General features: G+C 36.1%; 1 protein-coding gene across 2 annotated transcripts in view; it reads left to right on the forward strand.

The window, feature by feature from the left end:
* The window catches only part of LOC123640073 (scavenger receptor cysteine-rich type 1 protein M160-like), an 85,636-nt gene extending 60,366 nt beyond the window's left edge, over positions 1-25,270 (forward strand). The window contains exons 9-20 of one of the 2 annotated variants that reach the window (XM_045554414.1): positions 357-671; positions 3,214-3,528; positions 3,631-3,945; positions 4,301-4,393; positions 4,476-4,790; positions 5,405-5,725; positions 8,966-9,274; positions 9,640-9,669; positions 10,299-10,409; positions 10,982-11,077; positions 21,179-21,285; positions 23,802-25,270. In XM_045554414.1, coding sequence (XP_045410370.1) covers positions 357-671; positions 3,214-3,528; positions 3,631-3,945; positions 4,301-4,393; positions 4,476-4,790; positions 5,405-5,725; positions 8,966-9,274; positions 9,640-9,669; positions 10,299-10,409; positions 10,982-11,077; positions 21,179-21,261 — 2,303 coding nt within the window. In that variant the 3' untranslated portion in view covers positions 21,262-21,285; positions 23,802-25,270. Of the gene's footprint in view, positions 1-356; positions 672-3,213; positions 3,529-3,630; positions 3,946-4,300; positions 4,394-4,475; positions 4,791-5,404; positions 5,726-8,965; positions 9,275-9,639; positions 9,670-10,298; positions 10,410-10,981; positions 11,078-21,178; positions 21,286-23,801 lie in introns of those variants that run through there. The other variant, XM_045554415.1, reaches the window with a different exon arrangement.
* The last annotated feature ends 727 nt before the right edge of the window (positions 25,271-25,997 follow it).

Consider the following 25,997-nt stretch of genomic DNA (forward strand, 5'->3'; position numbering starts at 1 on the left):
GTAATTCTTCAAAACTGAGGCAGGAATTAGGACCATTAAGTAACATTATTTTTCATCCTAAATCTCTGATCAGATTTTGTAACCAAAATGATATCCTTGCTTTTTAAGCCAGAAATGTTCATTGGTTTGAAACATACCTGGTTGATACTTTTGGGGTTTTTTTTAATTCAATAAGAAGGAAAATCAACTTTGAAGGAAAAGAGAAAATAAAATTATTAAACACAATAGTGAAGTCAGAACCTGGACAGTCTTCCAACTCTTGGCCACTGGTGTATGTTAGTGTAAGTAAGTGGATAGGAATTTTAAATGTCTTGCATAGTGTGCTTCTCTAAAATCATTCTGGTTTATGGTTACAGATGAATCGAATGTGGAACTAAGGCTTGTGGGTGGAAGCAGCAGGTGTGCTGGAAGAGTCGAGGTGAAAGTCCAGGGTGCCAAGGCAACCCTGTGTGCTAGCAGCTGGAGAATGAACGTTGCTAAAGTTATTTGCAGGCAACTTGGATGTGGGTCTGCAGTCAGTGCCTCCATACAGCCTTATTTCACAGGAGACACATTACACACGTTGCAGTTTCAAGTTGTCTGCGCTGGAAGTGAAGCCTCCCTCTGGGACTGTGTACCCTGGAGGTGGTCACGGTGTTTTTCTCATGTGGAAGCTAATTTGATCTGCTCAGGTAATTTTTGAACGAAGATACATACATTTATTCAATTATTTATTTTTTCATTTATTTAATAAATATTTATGAAGTGACTACTTAATAGTACTAGGTCATGGGTAGATGAAAGAGAGAAAAGTAGACCTACCCTCCTATCTAGAAGACAGGAGTATAATAAAAATATATAATAAAATAATTATTTGCTTAAAATTGTAAGAAGTAGAAGTACAAAATGAAAAGACAAGGCATAATTAAAGGATATTACCTATTTGTAGAGGGAGAGGCTATTGGATGCTGGGAGTCAAGTTATTAAATAATTCTAATGAAGGTTAGTGAATTTTGATTAGGTTGCTCACTGTGGAGCTGGTGAAAGGTTAAGAGGTTCCAGAAATATTTAGTTGCTAAAACCACCAGAACTCAATAATACATTGAATGTAAGAATACAGATAAAGAGGACCCAAAGATCACTCCAACATTTCCAGACTAAGTGGGCAGACATACTGCAGTTTCAGTATCTGAAAAGAATCCTGGCAGAGGAGCAGACTGAAGGGGGTGGGGTGATGATGAGTCCAGTTTTGTATGTGTTAAGTCTGAGGTATTTGTAAAACAGCCCAATGAAGAGGACTATAGGCACTTGGATATAAGATTTAGATGACCAGAAGACTGATCTTAAATGGAGGTAGAACTATTAGAGTCCTAGATATGTGGATGGAAACTAAAATATAGGAATAAAATGTAAATCCAGAATTTTATAAACTTAGATCCAAGAAAAAGAAATTCTTAGCCCTGAGGAACAACAATATTTAATAGGTTATTGACATAAAGTCAACTGGAAAAAGATACTGAGAACTAGTGGTTGGAGAATCTCATGTCATTAAAAGGGGAAGAGGGTGTTTTAAAAGGAGGGGATATCAATTCTGACCAAAAATATAGTAAGAAGCCAATATAGATGAAACTGAACATTTTCTACTAAGTTTAGCAATAAGGAAATCATTGGTAAACTTAATAAAAGCAATTTTGTCACATTAAAAAAGAGAAGATCAAGTTGAGAAGGTAAGGCTGCTAGGATAGTAGGTATCCACTGTTTCCAAAAACTTGAATTTTAAAGGGAGCAAATAGATAAGGTGATGACTAAAAAGGATTATAATCTCCAGGGAAGTTACTCCATTTTTTACTTGATAGAGGATTCTGGAATAGTGCCGTTCAATAGAACTTTCTGTGATGAAGTAAAATATATATTAATACTATTAGCAGATATTAAGGGCTATAGAAAAACTAGAACAGGAAAATGGAATCCAGAGTGTGTATGGGACAGAATATAATTCCAAACAGGATGGTTTGGGGTGGTACTAAAAAGGTGAAAATTGAAGGACTTGAAGGAAGTGAGTCAGCTATGCGCATATATGCGAAAGAAAAATACAGGTAGAGGAAACAGCCAGTTCAAAAGCCCTGGGGCAGGATTATGCCTGATGTGTTTGAGGAAAAGGACAGAGCCCAGTGTGAAAAGCAATGAGCAGAACAGCAGGACGCAAAGGGGTAAGTGGGTAGAAGTCACTCAGGGATGAGTAGGTCTTTGCAGGAGTTTAGGCATTTACTCTGAGTGAAATGTGGAGCCATTAGAGGATTCTATGCAGAAGACTAATCTACTTTAAATTACTTTAAATGACCTCTTTCCCTTTTTATTTTTAAAAATTGAACTGTAGAGGAATAATGGTAGAAATAGGGAATCCATAGGAATCTACTCCAGTGACTCAGGAAAGTGATGATGGTGGCTCAGTCCAGGTGCTAGCAATGAAAAGGGTGAGAAGTTTGGGAATTACGGACATACTTTGAAGACACACAAAATAAAACTTTCTGAAAGGTAGGATGGATCATGTAGTAGGAGTCGAGAATTATTCCAAACGTTTGAATATTTGGAATAATGGAGTTCCACCAATTGAAATATGGAAGTCTGCAGTCTTAGAAGATGTTTAAAAGGACTGTCAAGAATTCAGATTGAGGTATCCAAGTAGAAATTCTAGGTAGAAATTGGATAAATGAGTCAGGAGTTTGGAAAAATGCCTATTAGAGACAGATAGCTTAGGTTACTGATACAAGTAGTTTTGATACAAAGCATGAGGTCAGAAAAACAGGGCAGCACTTTTTGTTTGTTTGTTTCAAATTACTGAGATGTATTACTTAGGTCTAACCTGTAGATAAAAGTCCTCTCATCTTTATATTACACCCTTAATTCTTCTTAAAATTATTATAAATCTTAATATAGGTTGTTTAATGCTATGGTTATTCAGTATTTTAAAATGTAAACTAATTGTGCAATTCATTTCCCTCAGAAGAGTTCTAAACCTGGGACTGGTGTGTCACCAAAACACAGAAAGTGAACTTGTAATCCACATCTGTGAATCAAGTCTGTACAGCAAAGATATCATTCTCTGAGCCCCGGCAAATAGAGTGTTCTAACGATGCATGGAGAAAAAGTGCCCTGGGGTTAAATGCAGAGATTGGAGACAGAGATAGATATTGAAGAACCATAAAAACTAACCTTTAAAATATTATTTTGTAGCTCACAGGCAGCCCAGGCTGGTTGGATCTGACAGTCCCTGTTTTGGACGTGTTGAAGTGAAACATGCAGATACATGGAGCTCTGTCTGTGATTCTGACTTCTCTGTCTCTGCTGCCAATGTGCTGTGCCGACAATTAAATTGTGGAGAGGCCATGTCTCTTTCTGTGGGAGCTCACTTTGGAAAAGGGAATGGCAAAACTTGGGCTGAAAAGTTCCAGTGTGAAGGGAACGAAACTCACCTTGCACTGTGCCCCACAGTGCACCATCCAGAAGACACCTGTCACGATGGCAGAGAAGTTGGAGTTGTCTGTTCTCGTGAGATTTTAAATTACCTTAATTGGCTGGGGCTAGAGAAGGGAATATGGGTCTGGAGTTGAAAAGCTATGGTCTTTTCTCTAAAGCCTTGTCTCCTCCTAGGGTATACAGATGCCCGACTTGTGAATGGCAAATCCCAGTGTGAGGGGCAAGTGGAGATCAAGGTGCTTGGATACTGGGGCTCCATCTGTGACACCCACTGGGACCTGGAAGATGCCCATGTCCTATGCAGGCAGCTCAACTGTGGGTTTGCTCTCTCAACCACAGGAAGAAAATATATTGGAGAAGGAAAAGGTCATGTTTGGGGGCACAAGTTTCATTGCTTAGGGAATGAGTCACTTCTAGATAATTGTCCAATGACAGTCCTTGGAGCAGGTCCCTGTACCCATGGAAACACTGTCTCTGTGACCTGCATAGGTAAGAGAACAACGCTTATGGTTACCTCATGGCACGGTAGCCCAGACATGTAGAGGGAATACGGGATTAAAAGAAATATGGATAATAAAATGGGGGGCTTGGGGAGGAGAGAGGCATGAGAGTCCAAGAGTAACATGTAATAAGTAATGATAACTGGGGCCACTCCTAGAGCACAGGTAACACTCACCTCACTTTGGGGTTTATGAGTAGACATTACTAATAAAGACAATTTTAATTGACCATAAGGTTTGAAAAATCCTTACCACGATTGCTGATTACACTTTATCATAGAATTCTTCAAACTTTTCCATGTGTTTTGATTTACTTTTGCCCCATTTCCTGCACCTCCTACCAGGAAACAAGACCCAGCTATGGTTCCCATGCCCTGAAAACGTATCTAGCCCATATTTGTCTGCTGTTCCAGAAGATGGTGCTTTCATCTGCTCAGGTAAGTGAATCACACAGTCCTAGGAGTCCTAGGAAATGCTTTGCAAACTCTACAGACTGTAACCTGTTACCTATTCTCCTAGAGAGCCGACAGCTCCGCCTGGTGGACGGGGGCAGCCGCTGTGCCGGGAGAGTGGAGATCTACCATGAGGGCTCCTGGGGCACCATCTGTGATGACAGCTGGGACCTGAGCGATGCCCACGTGGTGTGCAGACAGCTGGGCTGTGGACAGGCCCTGAAAGCCCTGGGCTCTGCTCACTTTGGGGAGGGGTCAGGGCCCATCTGGCTGGACGACCTGAACTGCACAGGAAAGGAGTCCCACGTGTCTAAGTGCCCTTCCCGGGGCTGGGGGCAACACAACTGCAGGCACAAGGAGGATGCAGGGGTCACCTGCTCAGGTCCGAGCTGCAACACTTGCACCCTCTTCTACACACACAAGTGTAGGGAAAACTGTATGATGTAGGAATTTAGAAAACTTGATTTTAATTCTGTTCTCACACTGATTTTTTAATACCTTTGCATGATATTTCATTTGTCTGTGTGCCATTTCATAATTTAGGAAAATAGAGAATTGATCTTAGAATCAGAGAAGGTTAGACCCCAAGAAAGAGACCTTACATTCCATCCACTCTGTCTTTAACAAGCCAAACTATAACTTGCCTAAGATCACAATCTCATGAGTAGCAGAAATGGGATTAACCTCTGATTATTTCTGAATCGAATTTATGTTGGAGAGTAGAATGAAGAAAGTTGCATTTTAGCTTAAGTTGATATGAATTTAAGGCTCAAATACCATCCTTGGGAAACCCCCATTAACCCTGAAATCACACAAGATCCTTACTTTCCATCGCATACAGTCTGTTACTATGTTAGAGTGGTTTATGAAATTATATTTTGAGTCCTAATGCATTATTTCCAGGGTAAAAAAAAAAAAAAAATTGGACTCCCCAGGGAAGAATTTTCTGAAACTCCAAAGGAAATATTTAACACTAGCTTCTCTATTTCTCTCCAGAATTCACAGCCTTGAGGCTCTACAGTGAAACTGAAATGGAGAGCTGTGCTGGGAGGTTGGAAGTCTTCTACAACGGGACTTGGGGCAGTGTTGGCAGGAGGAACATCACTGCAGACACAGCTGGGGTTGTGTGTAGGCACCTGGGCTGTGCAGAGAATGGAGTTGTCAGCCTAGCCCCTTCAAACAAGGCAGGCTCTGGTTTCATGTGGGTGGATGACATACAGTGTCCTAAAATGCATATCTCCATATGGCAGTGCCCATCTGCCCCATGGGAGCAGAGGATCTCTAGCCCAGCAGAAGAAACCTGGATCACATGTGAAGGTGGGAATCTGAACACTGACTGTCACTGGAGCCCTGTGAATAGCTAATCTTTTAGTTTGGGAACACATGGCAGACTCACTGAAAAGTGCATGACAATGAATATTGACATTGTTTCTGTCCCACAATGAAATATATTACTTGGTTTAAAATTTTAGAGGTTTTTTTTTTTTCCTTAAATTTGTATTATCTCTTCTGCTTCCTTTAAGCCCCCTGTGAGCAGCTAGATGAAAAGCACATAAAAGGATAACAACTCTCATAAAAAACGTGGTATTTTAAAAAATGAAAAATTTGACACGTACAATTTGTCTTAGAAATTCTAGAAAGTTCAAAACTTTCAGGGTAACGTGAATTAATCAGAGAGACTAAAATGCTCCATTATTTTCTGTAGAACTTTCCAGTATGGGAAATTGATTCCTTATAAAACATTTATAAATAGTTTTATTCAATTAAAATTTAACATGTTTTTTTGTAGAAATTTTGGAAATTTTAAAATTACAAATAATAAAATGCATTCCACAATTAATCATACCATCAAAAATAACCATTGCTAATATTCAGAAGCATTAACTATCAGTATTCCTTTTGTACAAAAATTTAAAGTTATCATTGTGCTATACAATATAGATGATACTACATGTGTGTATATGTATATGTAGTATGATATATACGCACGTAATGTATCACACTCTAGTTAGATATGTATAACACCATGTATACATAAAGTAGGATGTCTATACCCTACTTTTTATATAAAATTATACTGTGAATATATTCTAATTTCAGTAAATGGTCTTCAAATGGCACATAGTATTTTATCCTATGGACGTAAATAACCATGTCTTTATTGGTATTAAGGTTATTTCTCAAAGTCAAGCCAGTATAAATAATGCCTTTATAAGCTTCTTCATCTGTTTTGGTGAATCTCTGATTATATCTGAAAATTATATTTCTAGTCCTTTAGTGAGTGGGTAAAGTGAGTGAACATTTTTAAATTCTATATACATACTATCTAATTGCTCCCACAGAAAGCCTGTGTGTTAATTTTCATTCTTGTGATCAGTGTATGACAGCATCACTTTAATCTCACCCTTCCTACCAGTGTTACACACAGGGAGGACATACACAGACATATACATACCTTCCCAAATTAAAATTTCCACTATCTCAACATAATTTGCCTAGGTTTGGCTAGTAATGAGTATGAACCTTTTTTTATAAAATTGTCCATTTGCAGTTTATATTTTTAAATTTCTTGCTTCTTTTTGCTATTGTAATTTTATCACAAGATAAAATCATTCCCAAAACAAAAAAGACTGAAAATACAGAAAACATTAAAAAACATAAATATTAGCTCTAATCTCATTATTAGCTGATGATATAGTAGCTGATGATACATTCTTGAGTGTCAAATATATATATATCTTATATATATTCATATACTTTATTGCAAAAAAGTTATTATACTATGCATCTTTGTATTGCCTGCTTTTCTGATTCAGCAATATTTTCTCATGATAAAACATACCTTTTTGTATTATGATATACTATGATTTGATGCACAAAATGCCTGTTGTTGGACATTTAGGAAATTTAAGTTATTTTTCAATTTTAAGTAATATCACATTAAAAATCCTCAGACAGAAAAATCATTTGAAGCATATTTATCATTATCTTCCCCTTAATCTATTTTCCTATTGAATCATCAATTATATTACCTGAAATTTTGGATTTCATATTAAGTTTTAATTTACTAATATTTTACTTTGAAATTTTGCATCTGTACATATGGAAATGATACTGTGCCATAGCTTCCCTTTAGTGCTCTATCTTTTTATATTTGCTGATTTTACCACTAGGGCTTTGTTGCACCATAAAATTGATTAGAATAAATTCTACCAGCTTTTATGGTCTTTAATAATATAGAGAACAGCATAATTATGTTTAGTGTTTGCAAAAGAATACCTATAGCTATTTTACACAGTAGTTTGTTAATATTTAAAAGAATGTCCAAGACTATTGGGTTATTCTAGTTTTCTTGAGCCAGTTTTGTGAAAGGATTAAAGGCAACTGAATTAAAAACCATAGCTTAAACCTACCATGACATAGGCCATTCAGTGATGCATTGTTTGTTGGTGGGAAGTAGAAGCTAGTCTAAAAGTATTTATTAACGAACAGGAGATTAAAAAATGAAGAGAGAAAATAAATCAAACTCTTTCAAGATGTTTGGCTGTGGGAGAGAGGAGCAAGTTAGCGTGGTAACTGCAGAGGGGTTCTTATGGCAAGGGGAAAGGAGATTTTTTAAAGGGTACATGTGAAAGGTAACAGCTTAGTAGACTTGGGGATGAGAAACTGAGGTCAAAAAACTTTTCAAATAGAAGCCAAAATACCTAAAAGTCAATTGTCTACTGAAGCTGTAGATTGTCCTATACTATTAAGGGGTCTGAAATCCAGTAAAGAAATCCTGAGATTCCCTTTGGTCTTTATGTGGCTGGTGGGCAGAGGTAAGGTAGAGGCTTAGAATTAAAGAGCATTTGACAAAATAATGAAGAATAAGAAATAAAGAAAAAGGTTAAGTTATCAAAAATATTGAGGATTCAGTAGAATTTTTTAAAAATAAATTTAAAATGACATGAATTATAATCATTTGCAGTGCAACTCAATATTGCAGGAATTGGCTCAAAGGAGATAGATAAGCTTATCCTGCATCTACACACAGCTGCAGAGGGTATGTTAGGAGGTCACTAGTCTCAAGGCATCGTTCATCTGGGCAAGAGAATGTTTGTAGTTATGATCATAGCATGATTTACAGGTGGGGAAGTAAAGGCAGGAAAGGACTCATCATTGGAGGCCATAGAAGAAGCAATGGTCTTACAGATCAGACTTAAGTCAGATGAAAGTTATCTTTGAAGAAATTGTGAAAATGAGAGACAAGATAGGAGGTTTGGGTGAGATGACAGGATCTCAGGATTTGGAGAATGAAATCATTATGTTATGTTTTCAAGCATCTAGCAGTAGAAAATGAATATCTAGTTTTGCCGGCTTGGAGATGCCTCACCCCTTGCCATGACTAGGACAAACCACAGGTGTGTAGGGGCTTCTTCACTTCACAGGTTATTCTGTAATCCACGTAACACTGAAACTCTGCCTCTCTGCCTTCCTGACCGCCCCCATATTCATCACATATGCCTACTACTTTCAAGTCTTCCTACCCCAACCTTCTCCCATTTTGTGCCTTTCTAGATAAAATAAGAATTACTGGAGGAGACACCAAGTGCTCTGGGAGAGTGGAGATCTGGTACGAAGGCTTCTGGGGCACAGTGTGTGACGATTCCTGGGACCTGGCAGAGGCAGAAGTGGTGTGTCAGCAGCTGGGCTGTGGCTCTGCTCTGGCTGCCCTGGGGGAAGCAGCATTTGGCCAGGGGACTGGACCCATCTGGTTGGATGAGATGCAGTGCAAGGGAAACGAGTCATTTCTATGGCACTGTCATGCCAAACCTTGGGGACAAAGTGACTGTGGACACAAGGAAGATGCTGGTGTGAGGTGCTCTGGTAAGTGTGAAACGGCTGAACTTGAACTGGGCCTCCTACTAAAGGTAAAGGACATTGAGAAACAGCCTCAGGTAGCTGAGCTGAAAGATAGCAGGGTTTCTTACTGAAGAATGAAAGGATGTGTTAAACTAACAATTTCTCTAACTAAATAAGATAACATTCCACAGCTATATAAAATCGCTCCCATAATTGTGAGAGAAGAAAGCGGGATTTAGCCTCAGACTTCTAAGCAACAGGATTCTAAGTGATAATTTAAATGACACCCAATATGCCCAGGGGATGCAAAAAAACTACCCAGGTTCTTTTCTTTGATTTCTATTTCATTTGCATTTTTCTCTCTCCCCCTCTCTTCCCCTCTCTTCCAGGACAGTCGCCAAAGTCACTGAACACCTCAGGTACAGTTTTCTGCCCATCAGTGATGTCAGCAATACCTAAGACTATATGAGAAGTCAAGGGAGAAAAAAACTTCAATGACAGTCAAAGAAGGCTGGAGCCTACCAAAATCATGAAACTATGCAGGGCAGCAACTGGCATCATAGAGCAGCTGCTCTGACTGTTCTGCTACACAAACCTTCTCTCTAGAAAAATTCTCTTTTTGTGTGGAGAAGGATAAGACCCTCAGGTTACCCTCAGAGATAGAATTATCTCTACAGGTTCTCAAATATTCTTATCAGACTGGCAGAAACACCTCAAGCCCTAGGTATTTTCTGGACCTTGTGTTTTAGGGGTGAATGCAACGCAAGAGGAAAGGTTTAATCATGAAACCTTTTGTATACAATTGGAGGTAATTTAGGCCAATAGAACTATGTTAAGATTTGGATTCAATTAAATGGAGTCTATTATTCAGAGATAGTTTTCACTGAAAATAGCTCTCGGAGATTATGTACTGTTCTGTTCGAGAGTGTGCTGAAATGTGCGGCCACCATTCCTCACAGCAACTAGGGAACCAGCTCCTTTTCCAATGTATAAACTCACAATTGATATCTACTAGTTTAATACCAACCAATGTTTAATTTTTATACAGGTCATTCAGCACTTATTTTATCTGGGATTGTGGGGCTCATTCTCCTGGCTCTGTTTGTTCTATTTCTCGTGCGGTCTCGAGTTCAGAAACAAAAACATCTGCCCCACAGAGGTGAGAGTCCCCCAGGGCTGTATAAAGTGTGAGTTATCTGGGAGCCTGGGAACAAGGGATGGGGATTCTTACAGAGAGGAACAAATGCACTTGCATTTTGGTTCAGGATCTGGATTCTAGAAATAACCAATAGAAAATGTAGAACCAAATGTAGATTAAGAGCAAGAGTGTCCTTGGTTTGAACCCCACTTGTTATTTGCTATATGTGTGGCCTTTGGCTAAAAACTACCTTTTCAATCTCCAATTTCCTAATCTATAAAGAAAATAATAGTACTGTCTAATTAGGTTGTTATGAGTGTTAAAGTAATGAATCATCCGTATGAATAGTAGCCAGCACATAGTAAATGCTATGGAAAGGATTTGGTAACAAAAGTGGAGGAATGTTAAGGGTTCAGCAAAAAGAAGAATGAATATTAGAACTATTAAGAATTCACTTGCAGAGATAGGTCCTAAAAGAGCCATCAGATTTTAGCTCAGAGATATGAATATGTATCAAATATTAGAGTTGTGTATCCTAGTGTAGGGATAGGCCATTTGAATTTAAATCCTAACCATGGAGCACCCATTCTCAGCTTCATCAAGAAGAAGGGATTCTCTAGAGGAGAACCTGTTCCACGAGATGGACACCTGCCTCAAGAGAGAGGAACCATGTCAGACGAGAACCTCAGGTCTGTGACTCCAGGGGCTTCACTCCAAGGAGAGGGTGGGAATATGAGGAAATGCCACTGATTTTTAGAAATTCCCACTTGATGGAGATGTACCTCAGCCTCTTATACAAAATACTTCACATGAAAGGGAAGCAAAAGAGGGAGTAGATGAAATAAAATATGACTCAAAGTTAAGAAAGTTGGAATCTTCACTCATTTCATCCTCAGTATCATACTTTGTCCATGGCGGAGGCTCCAAGTAGAGAGGACTAAAACGAAAAGTACTTAGCTTCTGATGAGCAGTCAAATGGCTTGCCCTCAATTGCATTACAAAGCCAATAAACAATAATTGTTGTCCAATTTTATTACATTCTTTTTTAATGTGATGGCTAACTTCCTTGTATATTATCTTTATTTCTACATTTATGATTATTTTTAAAATAATCTTATCATGACATATAATGTGTACAAACAGTGCATTAGACTTTAAATCATTTCTTTGGAAATCACTTATAAGTTGAATTACTGTGAAAAGATAATGAACACTGTCTGGCAAGTGATTTCCCCATACTTATCACAAATTTTACTCCTATAATTTATGAATGAGAATGTATTTTACTGAATATTCACTAAAACTGAATGTTTTCATCTCTTTTATAATGTTGTTAATTCAGTATTTGATAAATAGCATCTCACTGTTATTTTAATTGTTTTTTAAATTTCATTTTTATTGATACTTAATAGATGTATGTATTTGCAGGGTACATGTGATAATTTAATACATTCACATGATTAATTTGTAAAAATCATATCACGGTACTTGAGATATACAATCACCTTAAATATTTGTCTTTCCTTTATACTAGAAACATTCAAATTATTCTTTTCTAACTATTTTGAAATATATAATAGATTAGGGTAAACTATAGTCACCCTTATGATCTATCAAACACTAGGTCTTATTTCTTCTATCTAACCGTATATTTGTAACCATTAATTAAGTTCTCTTCATTCACGCCTCCCCTCTACCTTTTCTGGACTCTGGTATTAGCAGTCTACACTATATCTTCATGAGATCCACTTTTTTAACTCCCACATATGAGTGAGAGCATGCAATATTAGTCTTTCTGTGCTTGGCTTATTTTATTTAACATAATGACTTGCAGTTCTATCCATGTTGCTGCAAATGACAAGATTTCATTCCTTTTATGGCTAAATAATATTCCAGTGTGTGTGTGTGTGTGTGTGTGTGTGTGTGTGTGTGTGTGTGTACCACATTTTCTTTATCTATTCATCCATTGGTGGGCACTTATGTTTTTTTCATATTTTGGTTACTGTGACTAGTGCTGCAATAAACATGGGAGTACAGATGTTTTTTCAATATATTTATTTCCTTTCTTTTGGATATATACCCACTAGTGGAATTGCCGGATCACATGGTACTTCCATTTTTATTTTTTTAAGAACCTGCATATTGTTTCCCATAGTGGCTGTACTAATTTACATTCTTACCAACAGTGTAAGAGAGTTCCCCTTTTTTTACATCCTCACCAGCATTCATCATTCCCTTTCCTTTTCATAAAAAACATTTTAACTAGGGTGGAATGGTATCTCATTGTGGTTTTGATTTGCATTTCTCTGATGATTAGTGATGCTGAACATTTTTTATATACCTGTTGGCCATTTGTATGTCTTCTTTTGAGAAATGTTTATTTAGATCTTTTGCCAATTTTATTAATCAGATTACTTGGTTTTTGCTGAGTTGTTGAGCTCCTTATATATTCTGGTTATTAAATTCTTGTTAGATGACTAGTTTGCAAATATTTTCTCCCATTCTGTGGGCTGTCTCTTCACTTTGTTGATTGATTCCCTTGCTATGCAGAAGGCTTTCAGCTTGATATAATTTCACTTGTCTATTTTTTCTTTGGTTGCCTATGCTTTTCTGGTCTTACACAAAAAAATCTTTGCCCAGATCAATGTCATGGTGCATTCACCAACATTTTCTTTTAGTTGTTTTATAGTTTCAGATCTTATATTTAAGTCTTTAATGAATTTTGATTTTATTTTTGCATATGGTGAGAGATAGAGATCTAGTTTTATTCTTCTGCATATGGTTATCAAGTTTCCCAGCACCATTTATGAAAGAAACTATCCTTTTCCCTTTGTGTGTTCTTGGCACTTTTGTCCAAAATCAATTGGCTGTAAATACATGGATTTCTATCTGGGTTCTCGATTCTGTTACATTGGTCTATGTGTCTGTTTTATGCCAGTAGCATGCTGATTTGGTTATTATAGTTTTGTAATATATTTTGAAGTCAGGTAGTGTGATGCCTCTAGCTTTGTTCTTTTTGTTCAGGATTGCTTCGGCTATTCAGGTTCTTTTGTGGTTCCATATAAGTTTCAGAATTGTTTTTTCTGTTTTGGTGAAGAATATTTTTGGTATTTTGATAGGGATTGCATGAATCTGTAAATTGCTTTAGGTAGTAGTGTCATTTCAACAATATTAATTCTTTCAATCCATGAGCATGGATATCATTCCATTTTTTAATGTCCTCTTCAATTTCTTTCATCAGTGCTTTATAGTTTTCCTTGTATAGATCTTTCACTTGTTTGGTTAAATTTATTCCTAAATATTGTATATTCTTTGTAGCTGTTGTAAACTGGATTGCTTTCTTGATTTCTTTTTCAGATTGTTTGTTTTGGTGTATATAAATGCTACTGGTTCTTTTATGTTGATTTTGGTTTTTTGCAACTTTACTAAATTTGTTTATCAGTTCTAACAGTTTTTTGGTGTTTTTAGGTTTTTCTAAGTACAAAATCCTGTCATCTGTGAACCAGGCTAATTTGACTTTTTCCTTTCCAATGTGGGTACCCTTTATTTCTTTCACTTACGTAATTGCTCTGTTCACGACTTCCAGTATCATGTTAAATAAAAGTAGTGAAAGTGGGCATTCTCATCGTGTTCTAGATCTGAGAGGAAAGGCTTTCAAATTTTCTGTGTTCAGCACAATGTTTGCTATGGTTTTGTTCTATATGGCATTTATTATTTTGAGGTATGTTCCTTCTAGATCCAGTTTGTTGAGAGTTTTCATCATTAAGTGATGTGGAATTTTATCAGATATTTTTTCAACATCTGTTGGAATGATCATATGGTTTTTGTTCTTGGTTCTGTTAATGTGGTGTATCACATTTATTGTTTTGTGAATGTTGAACCATCCTTGCATCCCTGGGATAAATCCTGATTGATCATGGTGAATGATCTTTTTAATGTGTTGTTGAATTTGGTTTGGTAGTATTTTGTTGAGGATTTTTATGACTATGTTCATCAGGAATATTAGCTTGTAATTTTCTTTTTTGTTGTTGTGTCCTTATCTGGTTTTGGTATCAGGGTAATACTGTCCTCATAAAATGAGTTTGAAAGTATTCTCTCTTCTTTAATTTATTTTGAAAAGAGTTTGAGTAGAATTGGTATTAGATTTTCTTCAAATATTTGGTAGAATTCAGCAATGAAGCCATCTGGTCCTGGGTTTTTCTGTAATGGGACACTTTATAGTATGGCTTTGATCTCATTACTCATTGGTTTCTTGAGGTTGTCTATTTCTTCATGGTTCCATCTTGATAGGTTGTATGTGTCCAGGAATTTATCCATTTCTTCTAGGCATTTTAATTTGTTGTTGTATATTTGTCATAATAGTCTCTAATGATACTTTGTATTTCTGTGGTCTCAGTTTGTTATGTTTCCTTTTTTATTTCCAATTTATTTATTTGGGTCTTCTTTCTTTTTTCTTAGTCTAGCTAAAGGATGCCAATTTGTTTATCTTTTCAAAAAAACCAACTTTTTGTTTTGTTGATCATCTTTATTTTTTTAATCTCAATTTTATTTCTGCTCTGATCCTTAGTATTTTTCTCTTCTACTAATTTTGATTTGGTTTGTTCTTACTTTTCTACTTCCTTGAGATGCATCATTATATTGTTTATTTGAAGCATTTAAATTTTTTTGATATAGCTGTTTATTGCTATAAGTTCCCTCTTAGTGCTACTCTTCCTGTGTCCCATAGATTTTGGTATGTTGTGTTTCCATTTTCATATGTTTCAAGAAATTTTTAAATTTTTTTCTTGATTTCTTCATTGATCCTTTGGTCATTCAGGAGCATGCTGTTTAATTTCTAGGTATTTGTGCTTTTTCCAAGGATCCCCTTATTAGTGACTTCTAGTTTTATTCCATTGTGGTCAGAAAAGATACTTGATATGTATGATTTCTACTTTTCTGAACTTATTGAAAGTTGCTTTGTGGACTAAAATATGGTCTATCCTGGAGAATGTCCCTCACGCTAATGAAAAGAATATATGTTCTGCAGCAGTTGGGTGAAATGTTCTGTAAATGTCAGTTAGACCTATTTGTTCTAGTATATGGTTTAACTCTGATGTTTCTTTGTTTCTGTCTGAATGATCTGTCCATTACTGAAACTGGGGTGCTAAAGTCCCCAATTATTTTCATATTGCAGTCTGTCTTTCGTTTTAGATCTATTAAAGTTTGTTTTATATACTTGGAAGCTCCAGTGTTGGGTGTACATATATTTATAATTGCTATATCTTCTTTCCTCTTGCTGAATTGACTCTTTCATCATTATATAGTTACTTTCTTTGTCCCTTTTTACAGTTTTTGACTTGTAATCTGTTTTATCTCATATAAGTATAGTCTGCTCTTTTTGGGTTTCTAGTTGCATGGAATTTTTCCCACCACTTTTCTCTCAGTCTATGTGTGTCCTTATAGATGAATTAGGTTTCTTGTAGACAGCATAAAGTTAAGGTGTGTTTCTTTATCCATGCTAAGTAAAATAAACCAGTCATAAAAAGACCAATACTGTATGATTCCACTTACATGAGGTACTTAGAATACTCAAATTCATGTAGATAGAAGTTGCCAGAGGAAGAATGGAGAGTTATTGATTAATAAGTATAGAGTTTTAATTTTGCAAGATAAAAAGATTTCTGGAGATGGATAGTGGTAATGGTTGTGCAACAATCAGAATGTACTTAATTTCACTAAATGGTACACAAAAGAAAGCCAACCATAAGACTCTGAAAAATAAGAAATAGATTGAGAAGTAATACCAACACTGAAGAAAGATTATTGTGGTTGTGTGGGTGAAATTCATGGATTTTTTTCTTCCTAGACCCCTAAAGAAGCCCGTCTTTCTGGCCAGAGAACAAGGGAAAGGACATCCAGAGAGTATCAGGGAATCTTCTTTTGTTTTTCCTTTTGCTTTCCTGGCCCTGCATGAGCTCATGTCTGCTCTGCTACAGGCAATGTGACACAGGCAACTAATAATTTGAAAGGAGATCAATTCTTCTGGGCAGAGGAGGATAAAAGAATGAAGTCTGTTGTACAAATAGTTGGAGGAAATCCTCATTCTCTTTTCTCTTACCACCTTTCTCCCAATCATGTGAAATTGTGTAATAGCATGGGAATATAAAACTGAAATAACCCATTTTTTTCTTGCCAGACAAAATGGGAAATGAAACCACTGGGAGCTAGAGAATACCGGGAAATGCCATAGAGGGGGAACTGGAGAAGAGGTCTCTAACTCTGTTTGGGACAATACAAGTACCAGGTTTACCTTTTAGCTGCAAATCTGCAAAACACACAATGAAGTATAGCAAATGTTTTGAGAGCTGAAATAAAATATAAATAGTACACAAATCTCAGACTAAACCCACAAATGGTGTATGCAAGGAGCATACCCAGAGAGAACGGCAAAGGCTTTAAGAACTGAATTGACACTAAAAACACCACCACAGATGGTAAGCCAGAATTTGCAATCTGAACTTAACTGGGTTGATCACTTACTAAAACAAAACAAAACAAAAACGAACCTTCTCCAAAGTATTTTAACAAGACTCATAATCTTACAATGTAACATTCAATATGTCCAACATACAAACCAAAATTATTCAATATACCAAGAACCAGGAATATCTGACCAATCCTCAAAAAGCAGACAATGAACTACTACCAGCTCTAACATAAAACATAAGTTGAAATTATTAAAGACTTTAAGTAGCTGTTATAGCTATATTCCATGAGGTAAAAGTGAACCTCCTAGAAACTAATAGAAAGATAAATTCTCAGGGGAGAAATAGAGGGCATAACAAAAGAATTCCATGAAAATTTGAAAATTCAAAAAAAATTTTTTTTATTTCAGCATATTATGGGGGTACAACAGTTTAGGTTACGTATATTGCCCGTGCCCCACCCCACCCCCAAGTCAGAGCTTCAAGCATGTCCATTCCCCAGATGGTGCGCATTGCTCTCATTTTGTCAATATCTGAAATAAAAAGAAAATAAATCACTGGAGTGCCCCAACAACAGAATGGAGGCACAGAAAAAAGAATCAGTGAACTTGAAGACAGATCAATAGACATTGCTCAATAAAACAGGGGGGAAAAGACAAAAAATGAACAGAGCCTCAGGAACCTCCAGGAATATGTCAAAAGATACATGCCATTGGAGTAGTAGAAAAAAGAGAAGACAGACATGACACAGAAAAAAAATTTGAGAAATATTGGCCCAAAACTTCAAAAGTTTGGTGAAAGACTTAAATTCATAGATTTAAGAATCTTAGAAAACACAAAAAAATACACTAAATATATATATTTGTAGACACATCATACTCAAACTGCTGAAAATCAAACACAAAGAAAAAAATCTCAAAAGTAGGGAGAAGAAAATGATACATTGTCTATAGAGGAGCAAATATTCAAATGAAACAGATTTCTCAAGAGGTAAAAAAAAAAACAATGAAACAACATTTTTAAAGTGCTGATGAAAACTGTCAACCCAGAATTCTATATCCAGGGAAAATAACTTTCAGGAATGAAGATAAGCAAATTTATCTGTTAGATGAATTAAGAATAAGAAAAATTAAAGATTTTATTTTACCTGTATTTATTTATTTTCTAATGCTCCTCTTTTCTAGTCTTTTCTTTTTGTAGATCCAAGTGTCTGACCTCTATCATTTTCCTTTTTTCTGAAGAATATCTTTTAAAATTTCTTGCAAGGCAAGTGTACCGGCAACAAATGACCTCAATTTTTGTTTCTCTAAGAAAGTATTTCTCATTCACTTTGTAAGGATACTGAATTTGAGGTTGGTGATTGTTGTCTTTCAATACTTTAAATATATTGCTCACTCTCTTTGCTAGCATAGTTTTTGAAAAGAAATTAAATGTAATTTTTATCCTTGCTCTTCTATAAACAAGATTGTTTTTCCTCTTGCTTCTTTCAAGATGTTTTCTTTGTCTTTGATTTTCTGTAGTTTGAATATGACATGCCCAGACATAGATTTTTTGGTATTTATTCTGCTTGGTGTTCTCTGAGCTGCCCGGATCTGTGGTTTTGTGTCTTTCATTAATTGTGAGAATTTTTCAGTTATTATTGCTTCAAATATTCTTCTGATCTTTTCTCATTTTCTCCCACTTCTGATATTCCCATTATTTGTGTGTTACACCTTTTGTAATTATCCCACAATTTTTGGATAGTCTGTTCTGTCTTTTTCATTCTTTTCTCTTTGCATTTCAGTTTTTGAAGTTTCTATTGACACTTACTTCTTCAATCTCACTGATTTTTTTTCTCAGCCATGTCCAGTCCATTGATGAGCCCATCAAAAAGCATTCTTTATTTCTATTACAGTGTTGCTGATTTTTAGCATTTCTTTTTTATTCTTTCTTTGAATTTCCATCTCTATGCCTACTTTACCTATATATTCTTACAAGTTGTTCACTTTTTCCATTAGTGTCTTTAGCATATTAATCATAGCTGTTTTAAACTCCTGGTCTGATAATTCTAACTCTGTCACATCTGAGTCTTATTCTGATGCTTACTCTGTCTCTTCAAAGTGTGGTTTTTGTCTTTCAGTGTGCCTTGTAATTTTTTGTTGTTCAAATCCAGACATGATTTACTGGGTACAGGAATCGAGGTAAACAGGTCATTAGCATAAGGTTTTATATTTATCTGGCTAGGGGTTAGGCTGTGTTTATTGTTTGCTATAGCTGTGAGGTGTCAGAGACTAATATTTCCTCTGGAGTCCTTATTTTTGTCTCCCCTATTATGTTTAGGCCGCTCTAGTGACTTCTTCTTAAATAAGGTCTCAGATGTGCAGTTCTTTTAGTTGTATTCCCCTGTTATTTTATAGGAACCCTACTGAAGTGATGACAAGGTGTTGTGGGAGGGGAAGTGCACTATAGTTCTGTGATTTAAACTGTCTTCTAGTGAGCCTGTGCCCCTGCACCATGACCTTCACAAGTGCTCTGAGGTGTTCTTCCCCCCTCCTTAGCTGAGACAGGAAGCCTAAAGGGGGCTGAAGTTGGATATTTCCCTTCCCCTAAGTCAGTTAGGCTCTGGTAAAATCCCAGCCTATTGGGCTCTGGAAAAATGGTTTCTCATGAGGGCAGACCTTGTCAAAGACATAATGTTTTATGTATACTTCAAAATGACTACTTCCTCCTCCCCTAATCAGAATCACAAAGGAATTTTGCTCCAATCTTCACTGTGATAATGTGGTAGCACTCCCAAAAGTAAAACAACAATGTGGGTCCCCCTAGAATTTTTTTTTTATCTCAGCTTATTATGGGGGTACAAAAGTTCAGGTTATATATATTGCCTATGTCCCCCCACTCCCCCGAATCAGAGCTTCAAGCGTGTCCATTCCCCAGACAGTGCGCCTGGCACTCACCATGTAGTTATACCTCCATCCCCTCCCCCCACCCCCTACCTTCCCGAGTCAGCACCTTCAAGCATGACCATTCCCCAGACGGTGTGCAATGCACTCATCATGTAGGCATACACCCATCCCCTCCCCCCACCCCCCACCTCAGTCTGATATCCAATTGGTATCATTCCCCAATGTGCATTTAGGTGATGATCAAGGAAACCAATTTTCTGGTGAGTACATATAATGCTTGTTTTTCCATTCTTGGGATACTTCACTTAATATAGTGGGTTCCAACTCTCTCCAGGAGAACCAAAGAGATGTCGTATCACCGTTATTTCTTATAGCTGAGTAATACTCCATGGTATACATATACCACAATTTACTAATCCATTCATGAATTGATGGGCATTTGGGTTGTTTCCACATCTTTGCAATTGTGAATTGTGCTGCTATAAACATTCCGGTGCAGGTGTCTTTGTCATAGAATGACTTTTGTTCCTTTGGGTAGATGCCCAATAATGGGATTGCTGGATCGAATGGTAGGTCTACTTGAATCTGTTTAAGGTATCTCCATAATGCTTTCCACAGGGGTTGCACTAGTTTGCAATCCCACCAGCAGTGTATGAGTGTTCCCCCTAGAATTTTTAATACTCAAACTTGTCTACACTGAGCATCCAGAAATTTGCCAACTACAGTTTACATTTTCCTATCCACTTCCTGATTCTCACAGAGGTTTTTGCTCATAAGCTTCTGCTCCAGTAGGTTATAATACTCTGTCTCTGCCTGCCTGTCTCTCCAATTTTGGGGGCAGTGATTTGTCCTGTGACTTCAGTTCTTTGGTAAATCTCATAAGAGTTTTTGATTTTTGGTTTATTCAGGTATTTTCTTGTTGTGTGGATGGGTGTGATGACTTCCAAGCATGTTACATGCTGGATGAGAAACCACAAGTTCAGATAATCACAACACATCCAGTCATGTTCAACCTTCTTAATATTTAGTTATCCACGGACAACAATTCTTCATTGCTGTCAATTCTGCCAAGAATGCTACACTTCCCTCATTACAACTTTTAGTACCCTCCTATCTCTGGACAATCATTCTAACCCCTGAGTTTGCTTGCCCTTTTTTTAAAATCAAAATACAAATATCACAGTTCTAGGCCTTTAAGTTACTGGGAGATAGTCTGATAAAAAGCTACACTGCTTGTTGCACTAATGCTTAATAGTTTATTCTTTTAAAGGTGATAAGTGTTTTAGATCAAAACAGTAACTAAGCATGTTCTTTAGTTATGTGATAATCATTCCTTGCTCTGTTATATTTTCCCAGCTACACAAAGACTGCACCTAACAGCTCTTTCCTCTGCAGAGAGGTTTTCTACTTCCCAGTAATGCAGATTTTGCCTTTCTTTTAGATGACACCGTCACCCATCGTTGTGAAGATGCTGGCCACACAGCACTGCTGGAAGTTCTTCCTGCCTCTGAAGCCATGAAATGACTTTGGGCTTCCAAGGACTACTAGGTAAGTTGAGAAATTTTACTCCTACTGGCTAAAGCTAATAATTTAATCTCTAACTGTCACAGAATTAAACATACTTTTTTTCCAAATTTTTATATTACCATATATTATAGCACTTGTTTAGATCCCAAATCTTTAAATATTCCAAGTTAACCTCTGGAAAAGAGAGAGTGTGATGAGAAAGTTGTTCCTATAAAAAATTTACAGAGTTTTTCAGCAGAATTGTCTTTGAGCACTGACTGAGGCTGTGGATAGTCTGTCACTAAGGAAGAGGTTGATTGGATCTCAGCTTCAAATACTGCTCGTGATAACCTCCATTCCTAGGATCTCTGTTCATTTTTATTACACAGGGTAGAACCTAGATTCAGTGCATTAATATCACTCTGGCTTTGTCTGATGAGAAAACATTAACATGATAAACAGTAGAATCATGCTCTAAAGATTTAGAAAAACAAGCACTCACTATATGATGTCACATTGAGGCAATCCTAAACCACCCCCACTGGTGCCAGAACAAAGAGAAGAAAAATCAAGGTCAGCTAGAAAGTCTGGCATGAAAAGAGCATTGCTTTCTCTCAAGTTTTATGATAGTCATTTGTTAGAATTATAGCTTGCTGTTGCTTTTTGTTAAAGTGTCAAAGAATTCCAAGGCTTAATAAGACCTGGTTTACCATTGCCTACACCCAAGGTAGAGTGGGTGGTCCAGGCATGATGGAGAGAGAAATCGAACTTAATGAAGCCATAGGACTAGAAAACACAGTTTAAAGAGTATTGAGAACACTTTCTAATTCTCAGCATGAGGGAGTTACCAATTCTAAAAAGAGCATTCCTATGTAATCCAAAGCCAATTCTGCATTTTTTGTGAGAACAAATGCCAGGGTGCAAACATAAATCATATCTCCTGATTTTTATCACAAAATATTTAAAAATCACCAGCACAAACTAGTTTCAAATTTGACCCAATAAGCGAAATGAATGGGTTTGAGTTTCTTCATTTTTTTCTCAAAAATATATTAAATTACCATAATAACAAGAAAAATGTTAGAAAAATCTGAGGCAAGCTACACAAAAACCATTTAGATGATAACTAGCACCAGCACAATTTAATGGTAATTCTTCTAAGTAACACCAGGACTTCTTTGTATTTATGGCTGAAGCCTCCTCCCTCTTCATATGCCATTTCTTAGTTCTTGGTAATGCTAATAGTTTCTCTATCTGGAAAAGTTCAGTAAAAAGCTTCAACTAAAACATACTCTAGTTAGAGAGATAGAATGAACAATATTTGATAGCATAACAAAGTGACTATAATCAACAAGAAATTAGGGTATACTTTAAAATAATTAAAAGAGTGGAATTGGAAAGTTCCTAACTCAAAGAATATCTGAGGCGATGGATACCTCAATTACCCTGATTAACACACATTATATACCTGTATCAAAACATCACATGTACCCTATAAATATATACAACTATTATGTACTCATAATAACTTTCAAAAATTTTTTAAATTATATCATATGATGTTTTCATTTGCATCATGTAAAGAAAAAAGGACCAAGACTAGATTATTCTAAACAAATTTTAAGAAACAGTAATTTATATTGTTACAGTTATTCTTTGCAAATGAATACAAATATTGTTTTTAAAGTACTTGAAATTAAGGTTCTATATTAGAAACCATTTTCTCTCAGCAATTTTGTTTAGTTTATTGTTGTGCTTAGTGTATTTGTTTGCTAGGGCTGGCTGCCATAACAAATACCTTAGACAAGGCAGCTTAAACAACAGAAATTTGTTTTCTCACAATTCTGGAGGGCAGAAGTCCAAGACCAAGATGTCAGCAGGTTTACTGTTTCTGAGGGCTCTCTCCTTGGTTTGCAGATGGCTGCCTTCTCCTTGTGTTTTCACATGGGCATCCCTTGGTCTGTGTCGTCTGTGTTGTCAGTGTCCTACTCTCTTCTTATAAGAACCCTAGTCGCATGGATTAGGGCCCACCCATGTGACCTCATTTTACCTCAATTACCTCTTTCAAGGCCCTATGACCATTCAGCTGATAACACTCAGCAAGTCTATTATTGTATGATACAAAGGAATGCTTTGCCATATCTGAACCTCATTAATCATAAATTCTGACTTAACAGAGTCCATTCTAAGGACTTTTGAAAGATTAATTCCCAGACACATTCCAAAAAGCAAAACCATATGCAGTTTTTGCCTTCCATTTTTATTTTGATATTATTTAACTTTCTTTTTCTTTGACAAATAAATTATGAGATCATATTCTGGGACTCAGAATTCTCGATTAACCATGAGATGAAGAAGAAAATTTCCTAATATATGGATGTAAGCCCCCCCCCCAAAAAAAAGAATGTTAGTATATAATATCTGCTAAATCTGTTCTAATTGATCAATTTTTTCTGGCGTGTGTGTGTGTGTGTGTATTCTTTTCTTTTATCTTCATATATGCTAGTAGACTTATTTAGAAGAATAGTAACTTATTGTCTCTTGTTTTATAATTTCAGATCAGACTCTAAATATCTTTGAAGGAGACAGCAACTTTTAAATGAGTGAAGAGGAAGTCAAATTGCATTATGGAAAATTGGTTCAAACAATATTTCCTAAAAAATAGGAGAACAGCTCAATTGATAAAGACTGGTGGTATTAAATAATAAAAGTTAGATTATGTGTATCACTATTATAGGCTGAATGTTTGTAACCTTACCAAAAAAATTCATATGTTGAAAGCCTAAACTCCAATGTAATGGTATTAGGAGGTGAAGGCTTCCGGAGGTGATGATGTCATGAGGGTGGAGCCCCCATAAATGGAATTAGATCTTTTATTAATAGGACCTCAGAGAGCTCTCCCACTGTTTTCCACTACTTGAATGTACACTGAGATGACAACAGTCTACAACCTGGAAGAGGATCCTTAACCAGACTCTGACCATGCTGGCACTCTGACCTCAGTCTTCCAACCTCCGGAACTAGGAGAAATACTTTTCTGGTTGTTCACAGGCCATCCAGTTCATGGTATTCTGTTACAGCAGCCTAAAGTACGATAAGCACTAATTAAAAACACTCCACACCTACTCCTACTCCTGCTACACAATGAAAAAAATTATTTGAGGCTGACTTATAGCTGTGGTTATAGTTCAAATTACTTTAATTCCATAGAGATTTGCATGTAGAGAGCATCATTTTCAAAACTGAATGTCAGAATAATCTTTATTTTTATACCTGCTAGATTTATTCATGATGGCTTTGCTCAATTGCCTTTGCTTCCAGTTTGGCTTCCTCAGAGTTTGAACATACCATAGTTCCCACAGGAATTATAACAAATATATCATAGTAACCAATACCTATCTCAATGGTAAAATAATTTCAGAAAAGCAGTTGGCTTCATGAAGTTCTTACAAGGGATGTAAAGTAGAAAAAGAGGACTACGTTACTAGAAGAGAAATTTTTAAATCTTTAAGCCACCAAATAGCTTTTTTTCGTTTAGTTGGAGATCCTAAAAATCAGGAGACTTTGGTCTACAAATCTGAGCAGAAAGAATAAATAGCCCGCTTGCCAAGAGAAGCTTGTTTTGAAAGCTGCTTCTCAAATGAGAGCAAGATCTTAGACTGTGCTTCAAATACCAGGACCTAGCCATGCAACATGCTTGCAATATATATACTGTGAGGAAATATAGCAGAGTTTAAATATTAAAATTTAACCCTAACCAATCAATATATGTTCAATTAACATTGTTGTCCTGAAGTAAAATTATTATAAGTTTCTGTGCAAAAATGCAGAGGTATCCTTATTTCTATACATGGAAACTTTAGGTTTTTATTACAAAATAAATATGTATTTCAAAAAATGAAAAATATTGAAAGAACAATAATACTAAAAATTCTATCATTCTGAAATGATCACTGTTAATATTTTAGAATGTTTCTTTCAATCTTTTCTCTGTCCTCACTCTTGAATATAAATGAATGCATATTGTTCATCTACACAAAATAAAGATTCTTCATTCTTATTACATTATTTTTTCTTTGAACTTTCATTAAGTGCAGCATTAATTGTATTGTTGTCTCCTTGTACATGATAAGTCATTTTTCTTTTACCATTTCCAAGATTTTCTCTTTGTCCTTGTCTGTCAACAGTTTAATTGTGATGTGTGCAGGTGAGGATTTCATTGTGTTTGTCCTCCTTGGGGTTCGTTGAACTTTTTGGATTTGTAAATTTGTGTTTTTCATCAAATCTGGGAAGTTTTCAACCATTATTTTTTCAAATATTTTTGTACTTCTCTCTCTCTCTTCTCTCTCTGTGTCTCCCCCAACATGTGTGCTAATATTCTGAATTACTCTGTTTATTTTTCTGAACTCTTGTTTTCTGTGTTCTTAAGATGGATCATTTCTATTAAACTACTCATTTGCTGATTTTTAATTCTGTAATTACAAATGTATTTAGCCTCTTTAGTAAATTTATCATTTTTGGTTATTGTATGTTTCACCTACAGAATTTCTATTGGTTATTTTTTAAAGATTATTATCTCTTCTTATTTGTTGAGTCATTGTAATTATATTTCCCTTTAATTCTTTAAACATGATTTTCTTTAGTTTTTCAGACATTCATACGGCTGCTTTGAAGACTTTGTCTACTCAGTCCAGCACCTAAGCCCAGTCAGAACTGGTTTCCACTGATTGCTTTTGTTTTTCATCATGAGTATA

Source organism: Lemur catta, chromosome 6, assembly GCF_020740605.2.
Source record: "Lemur catta isolate mLemCat1 chromosome 6, mLemCat1.pri, whole genome shotgun sequence".
In the NCBI taxonomy this organism is placed as follows: domain Eukaryota; kingdom Metazoa; phylum Chordata; class Mammalia; order Primates; family Lemuridae; genus Lemur; species Lemur catta.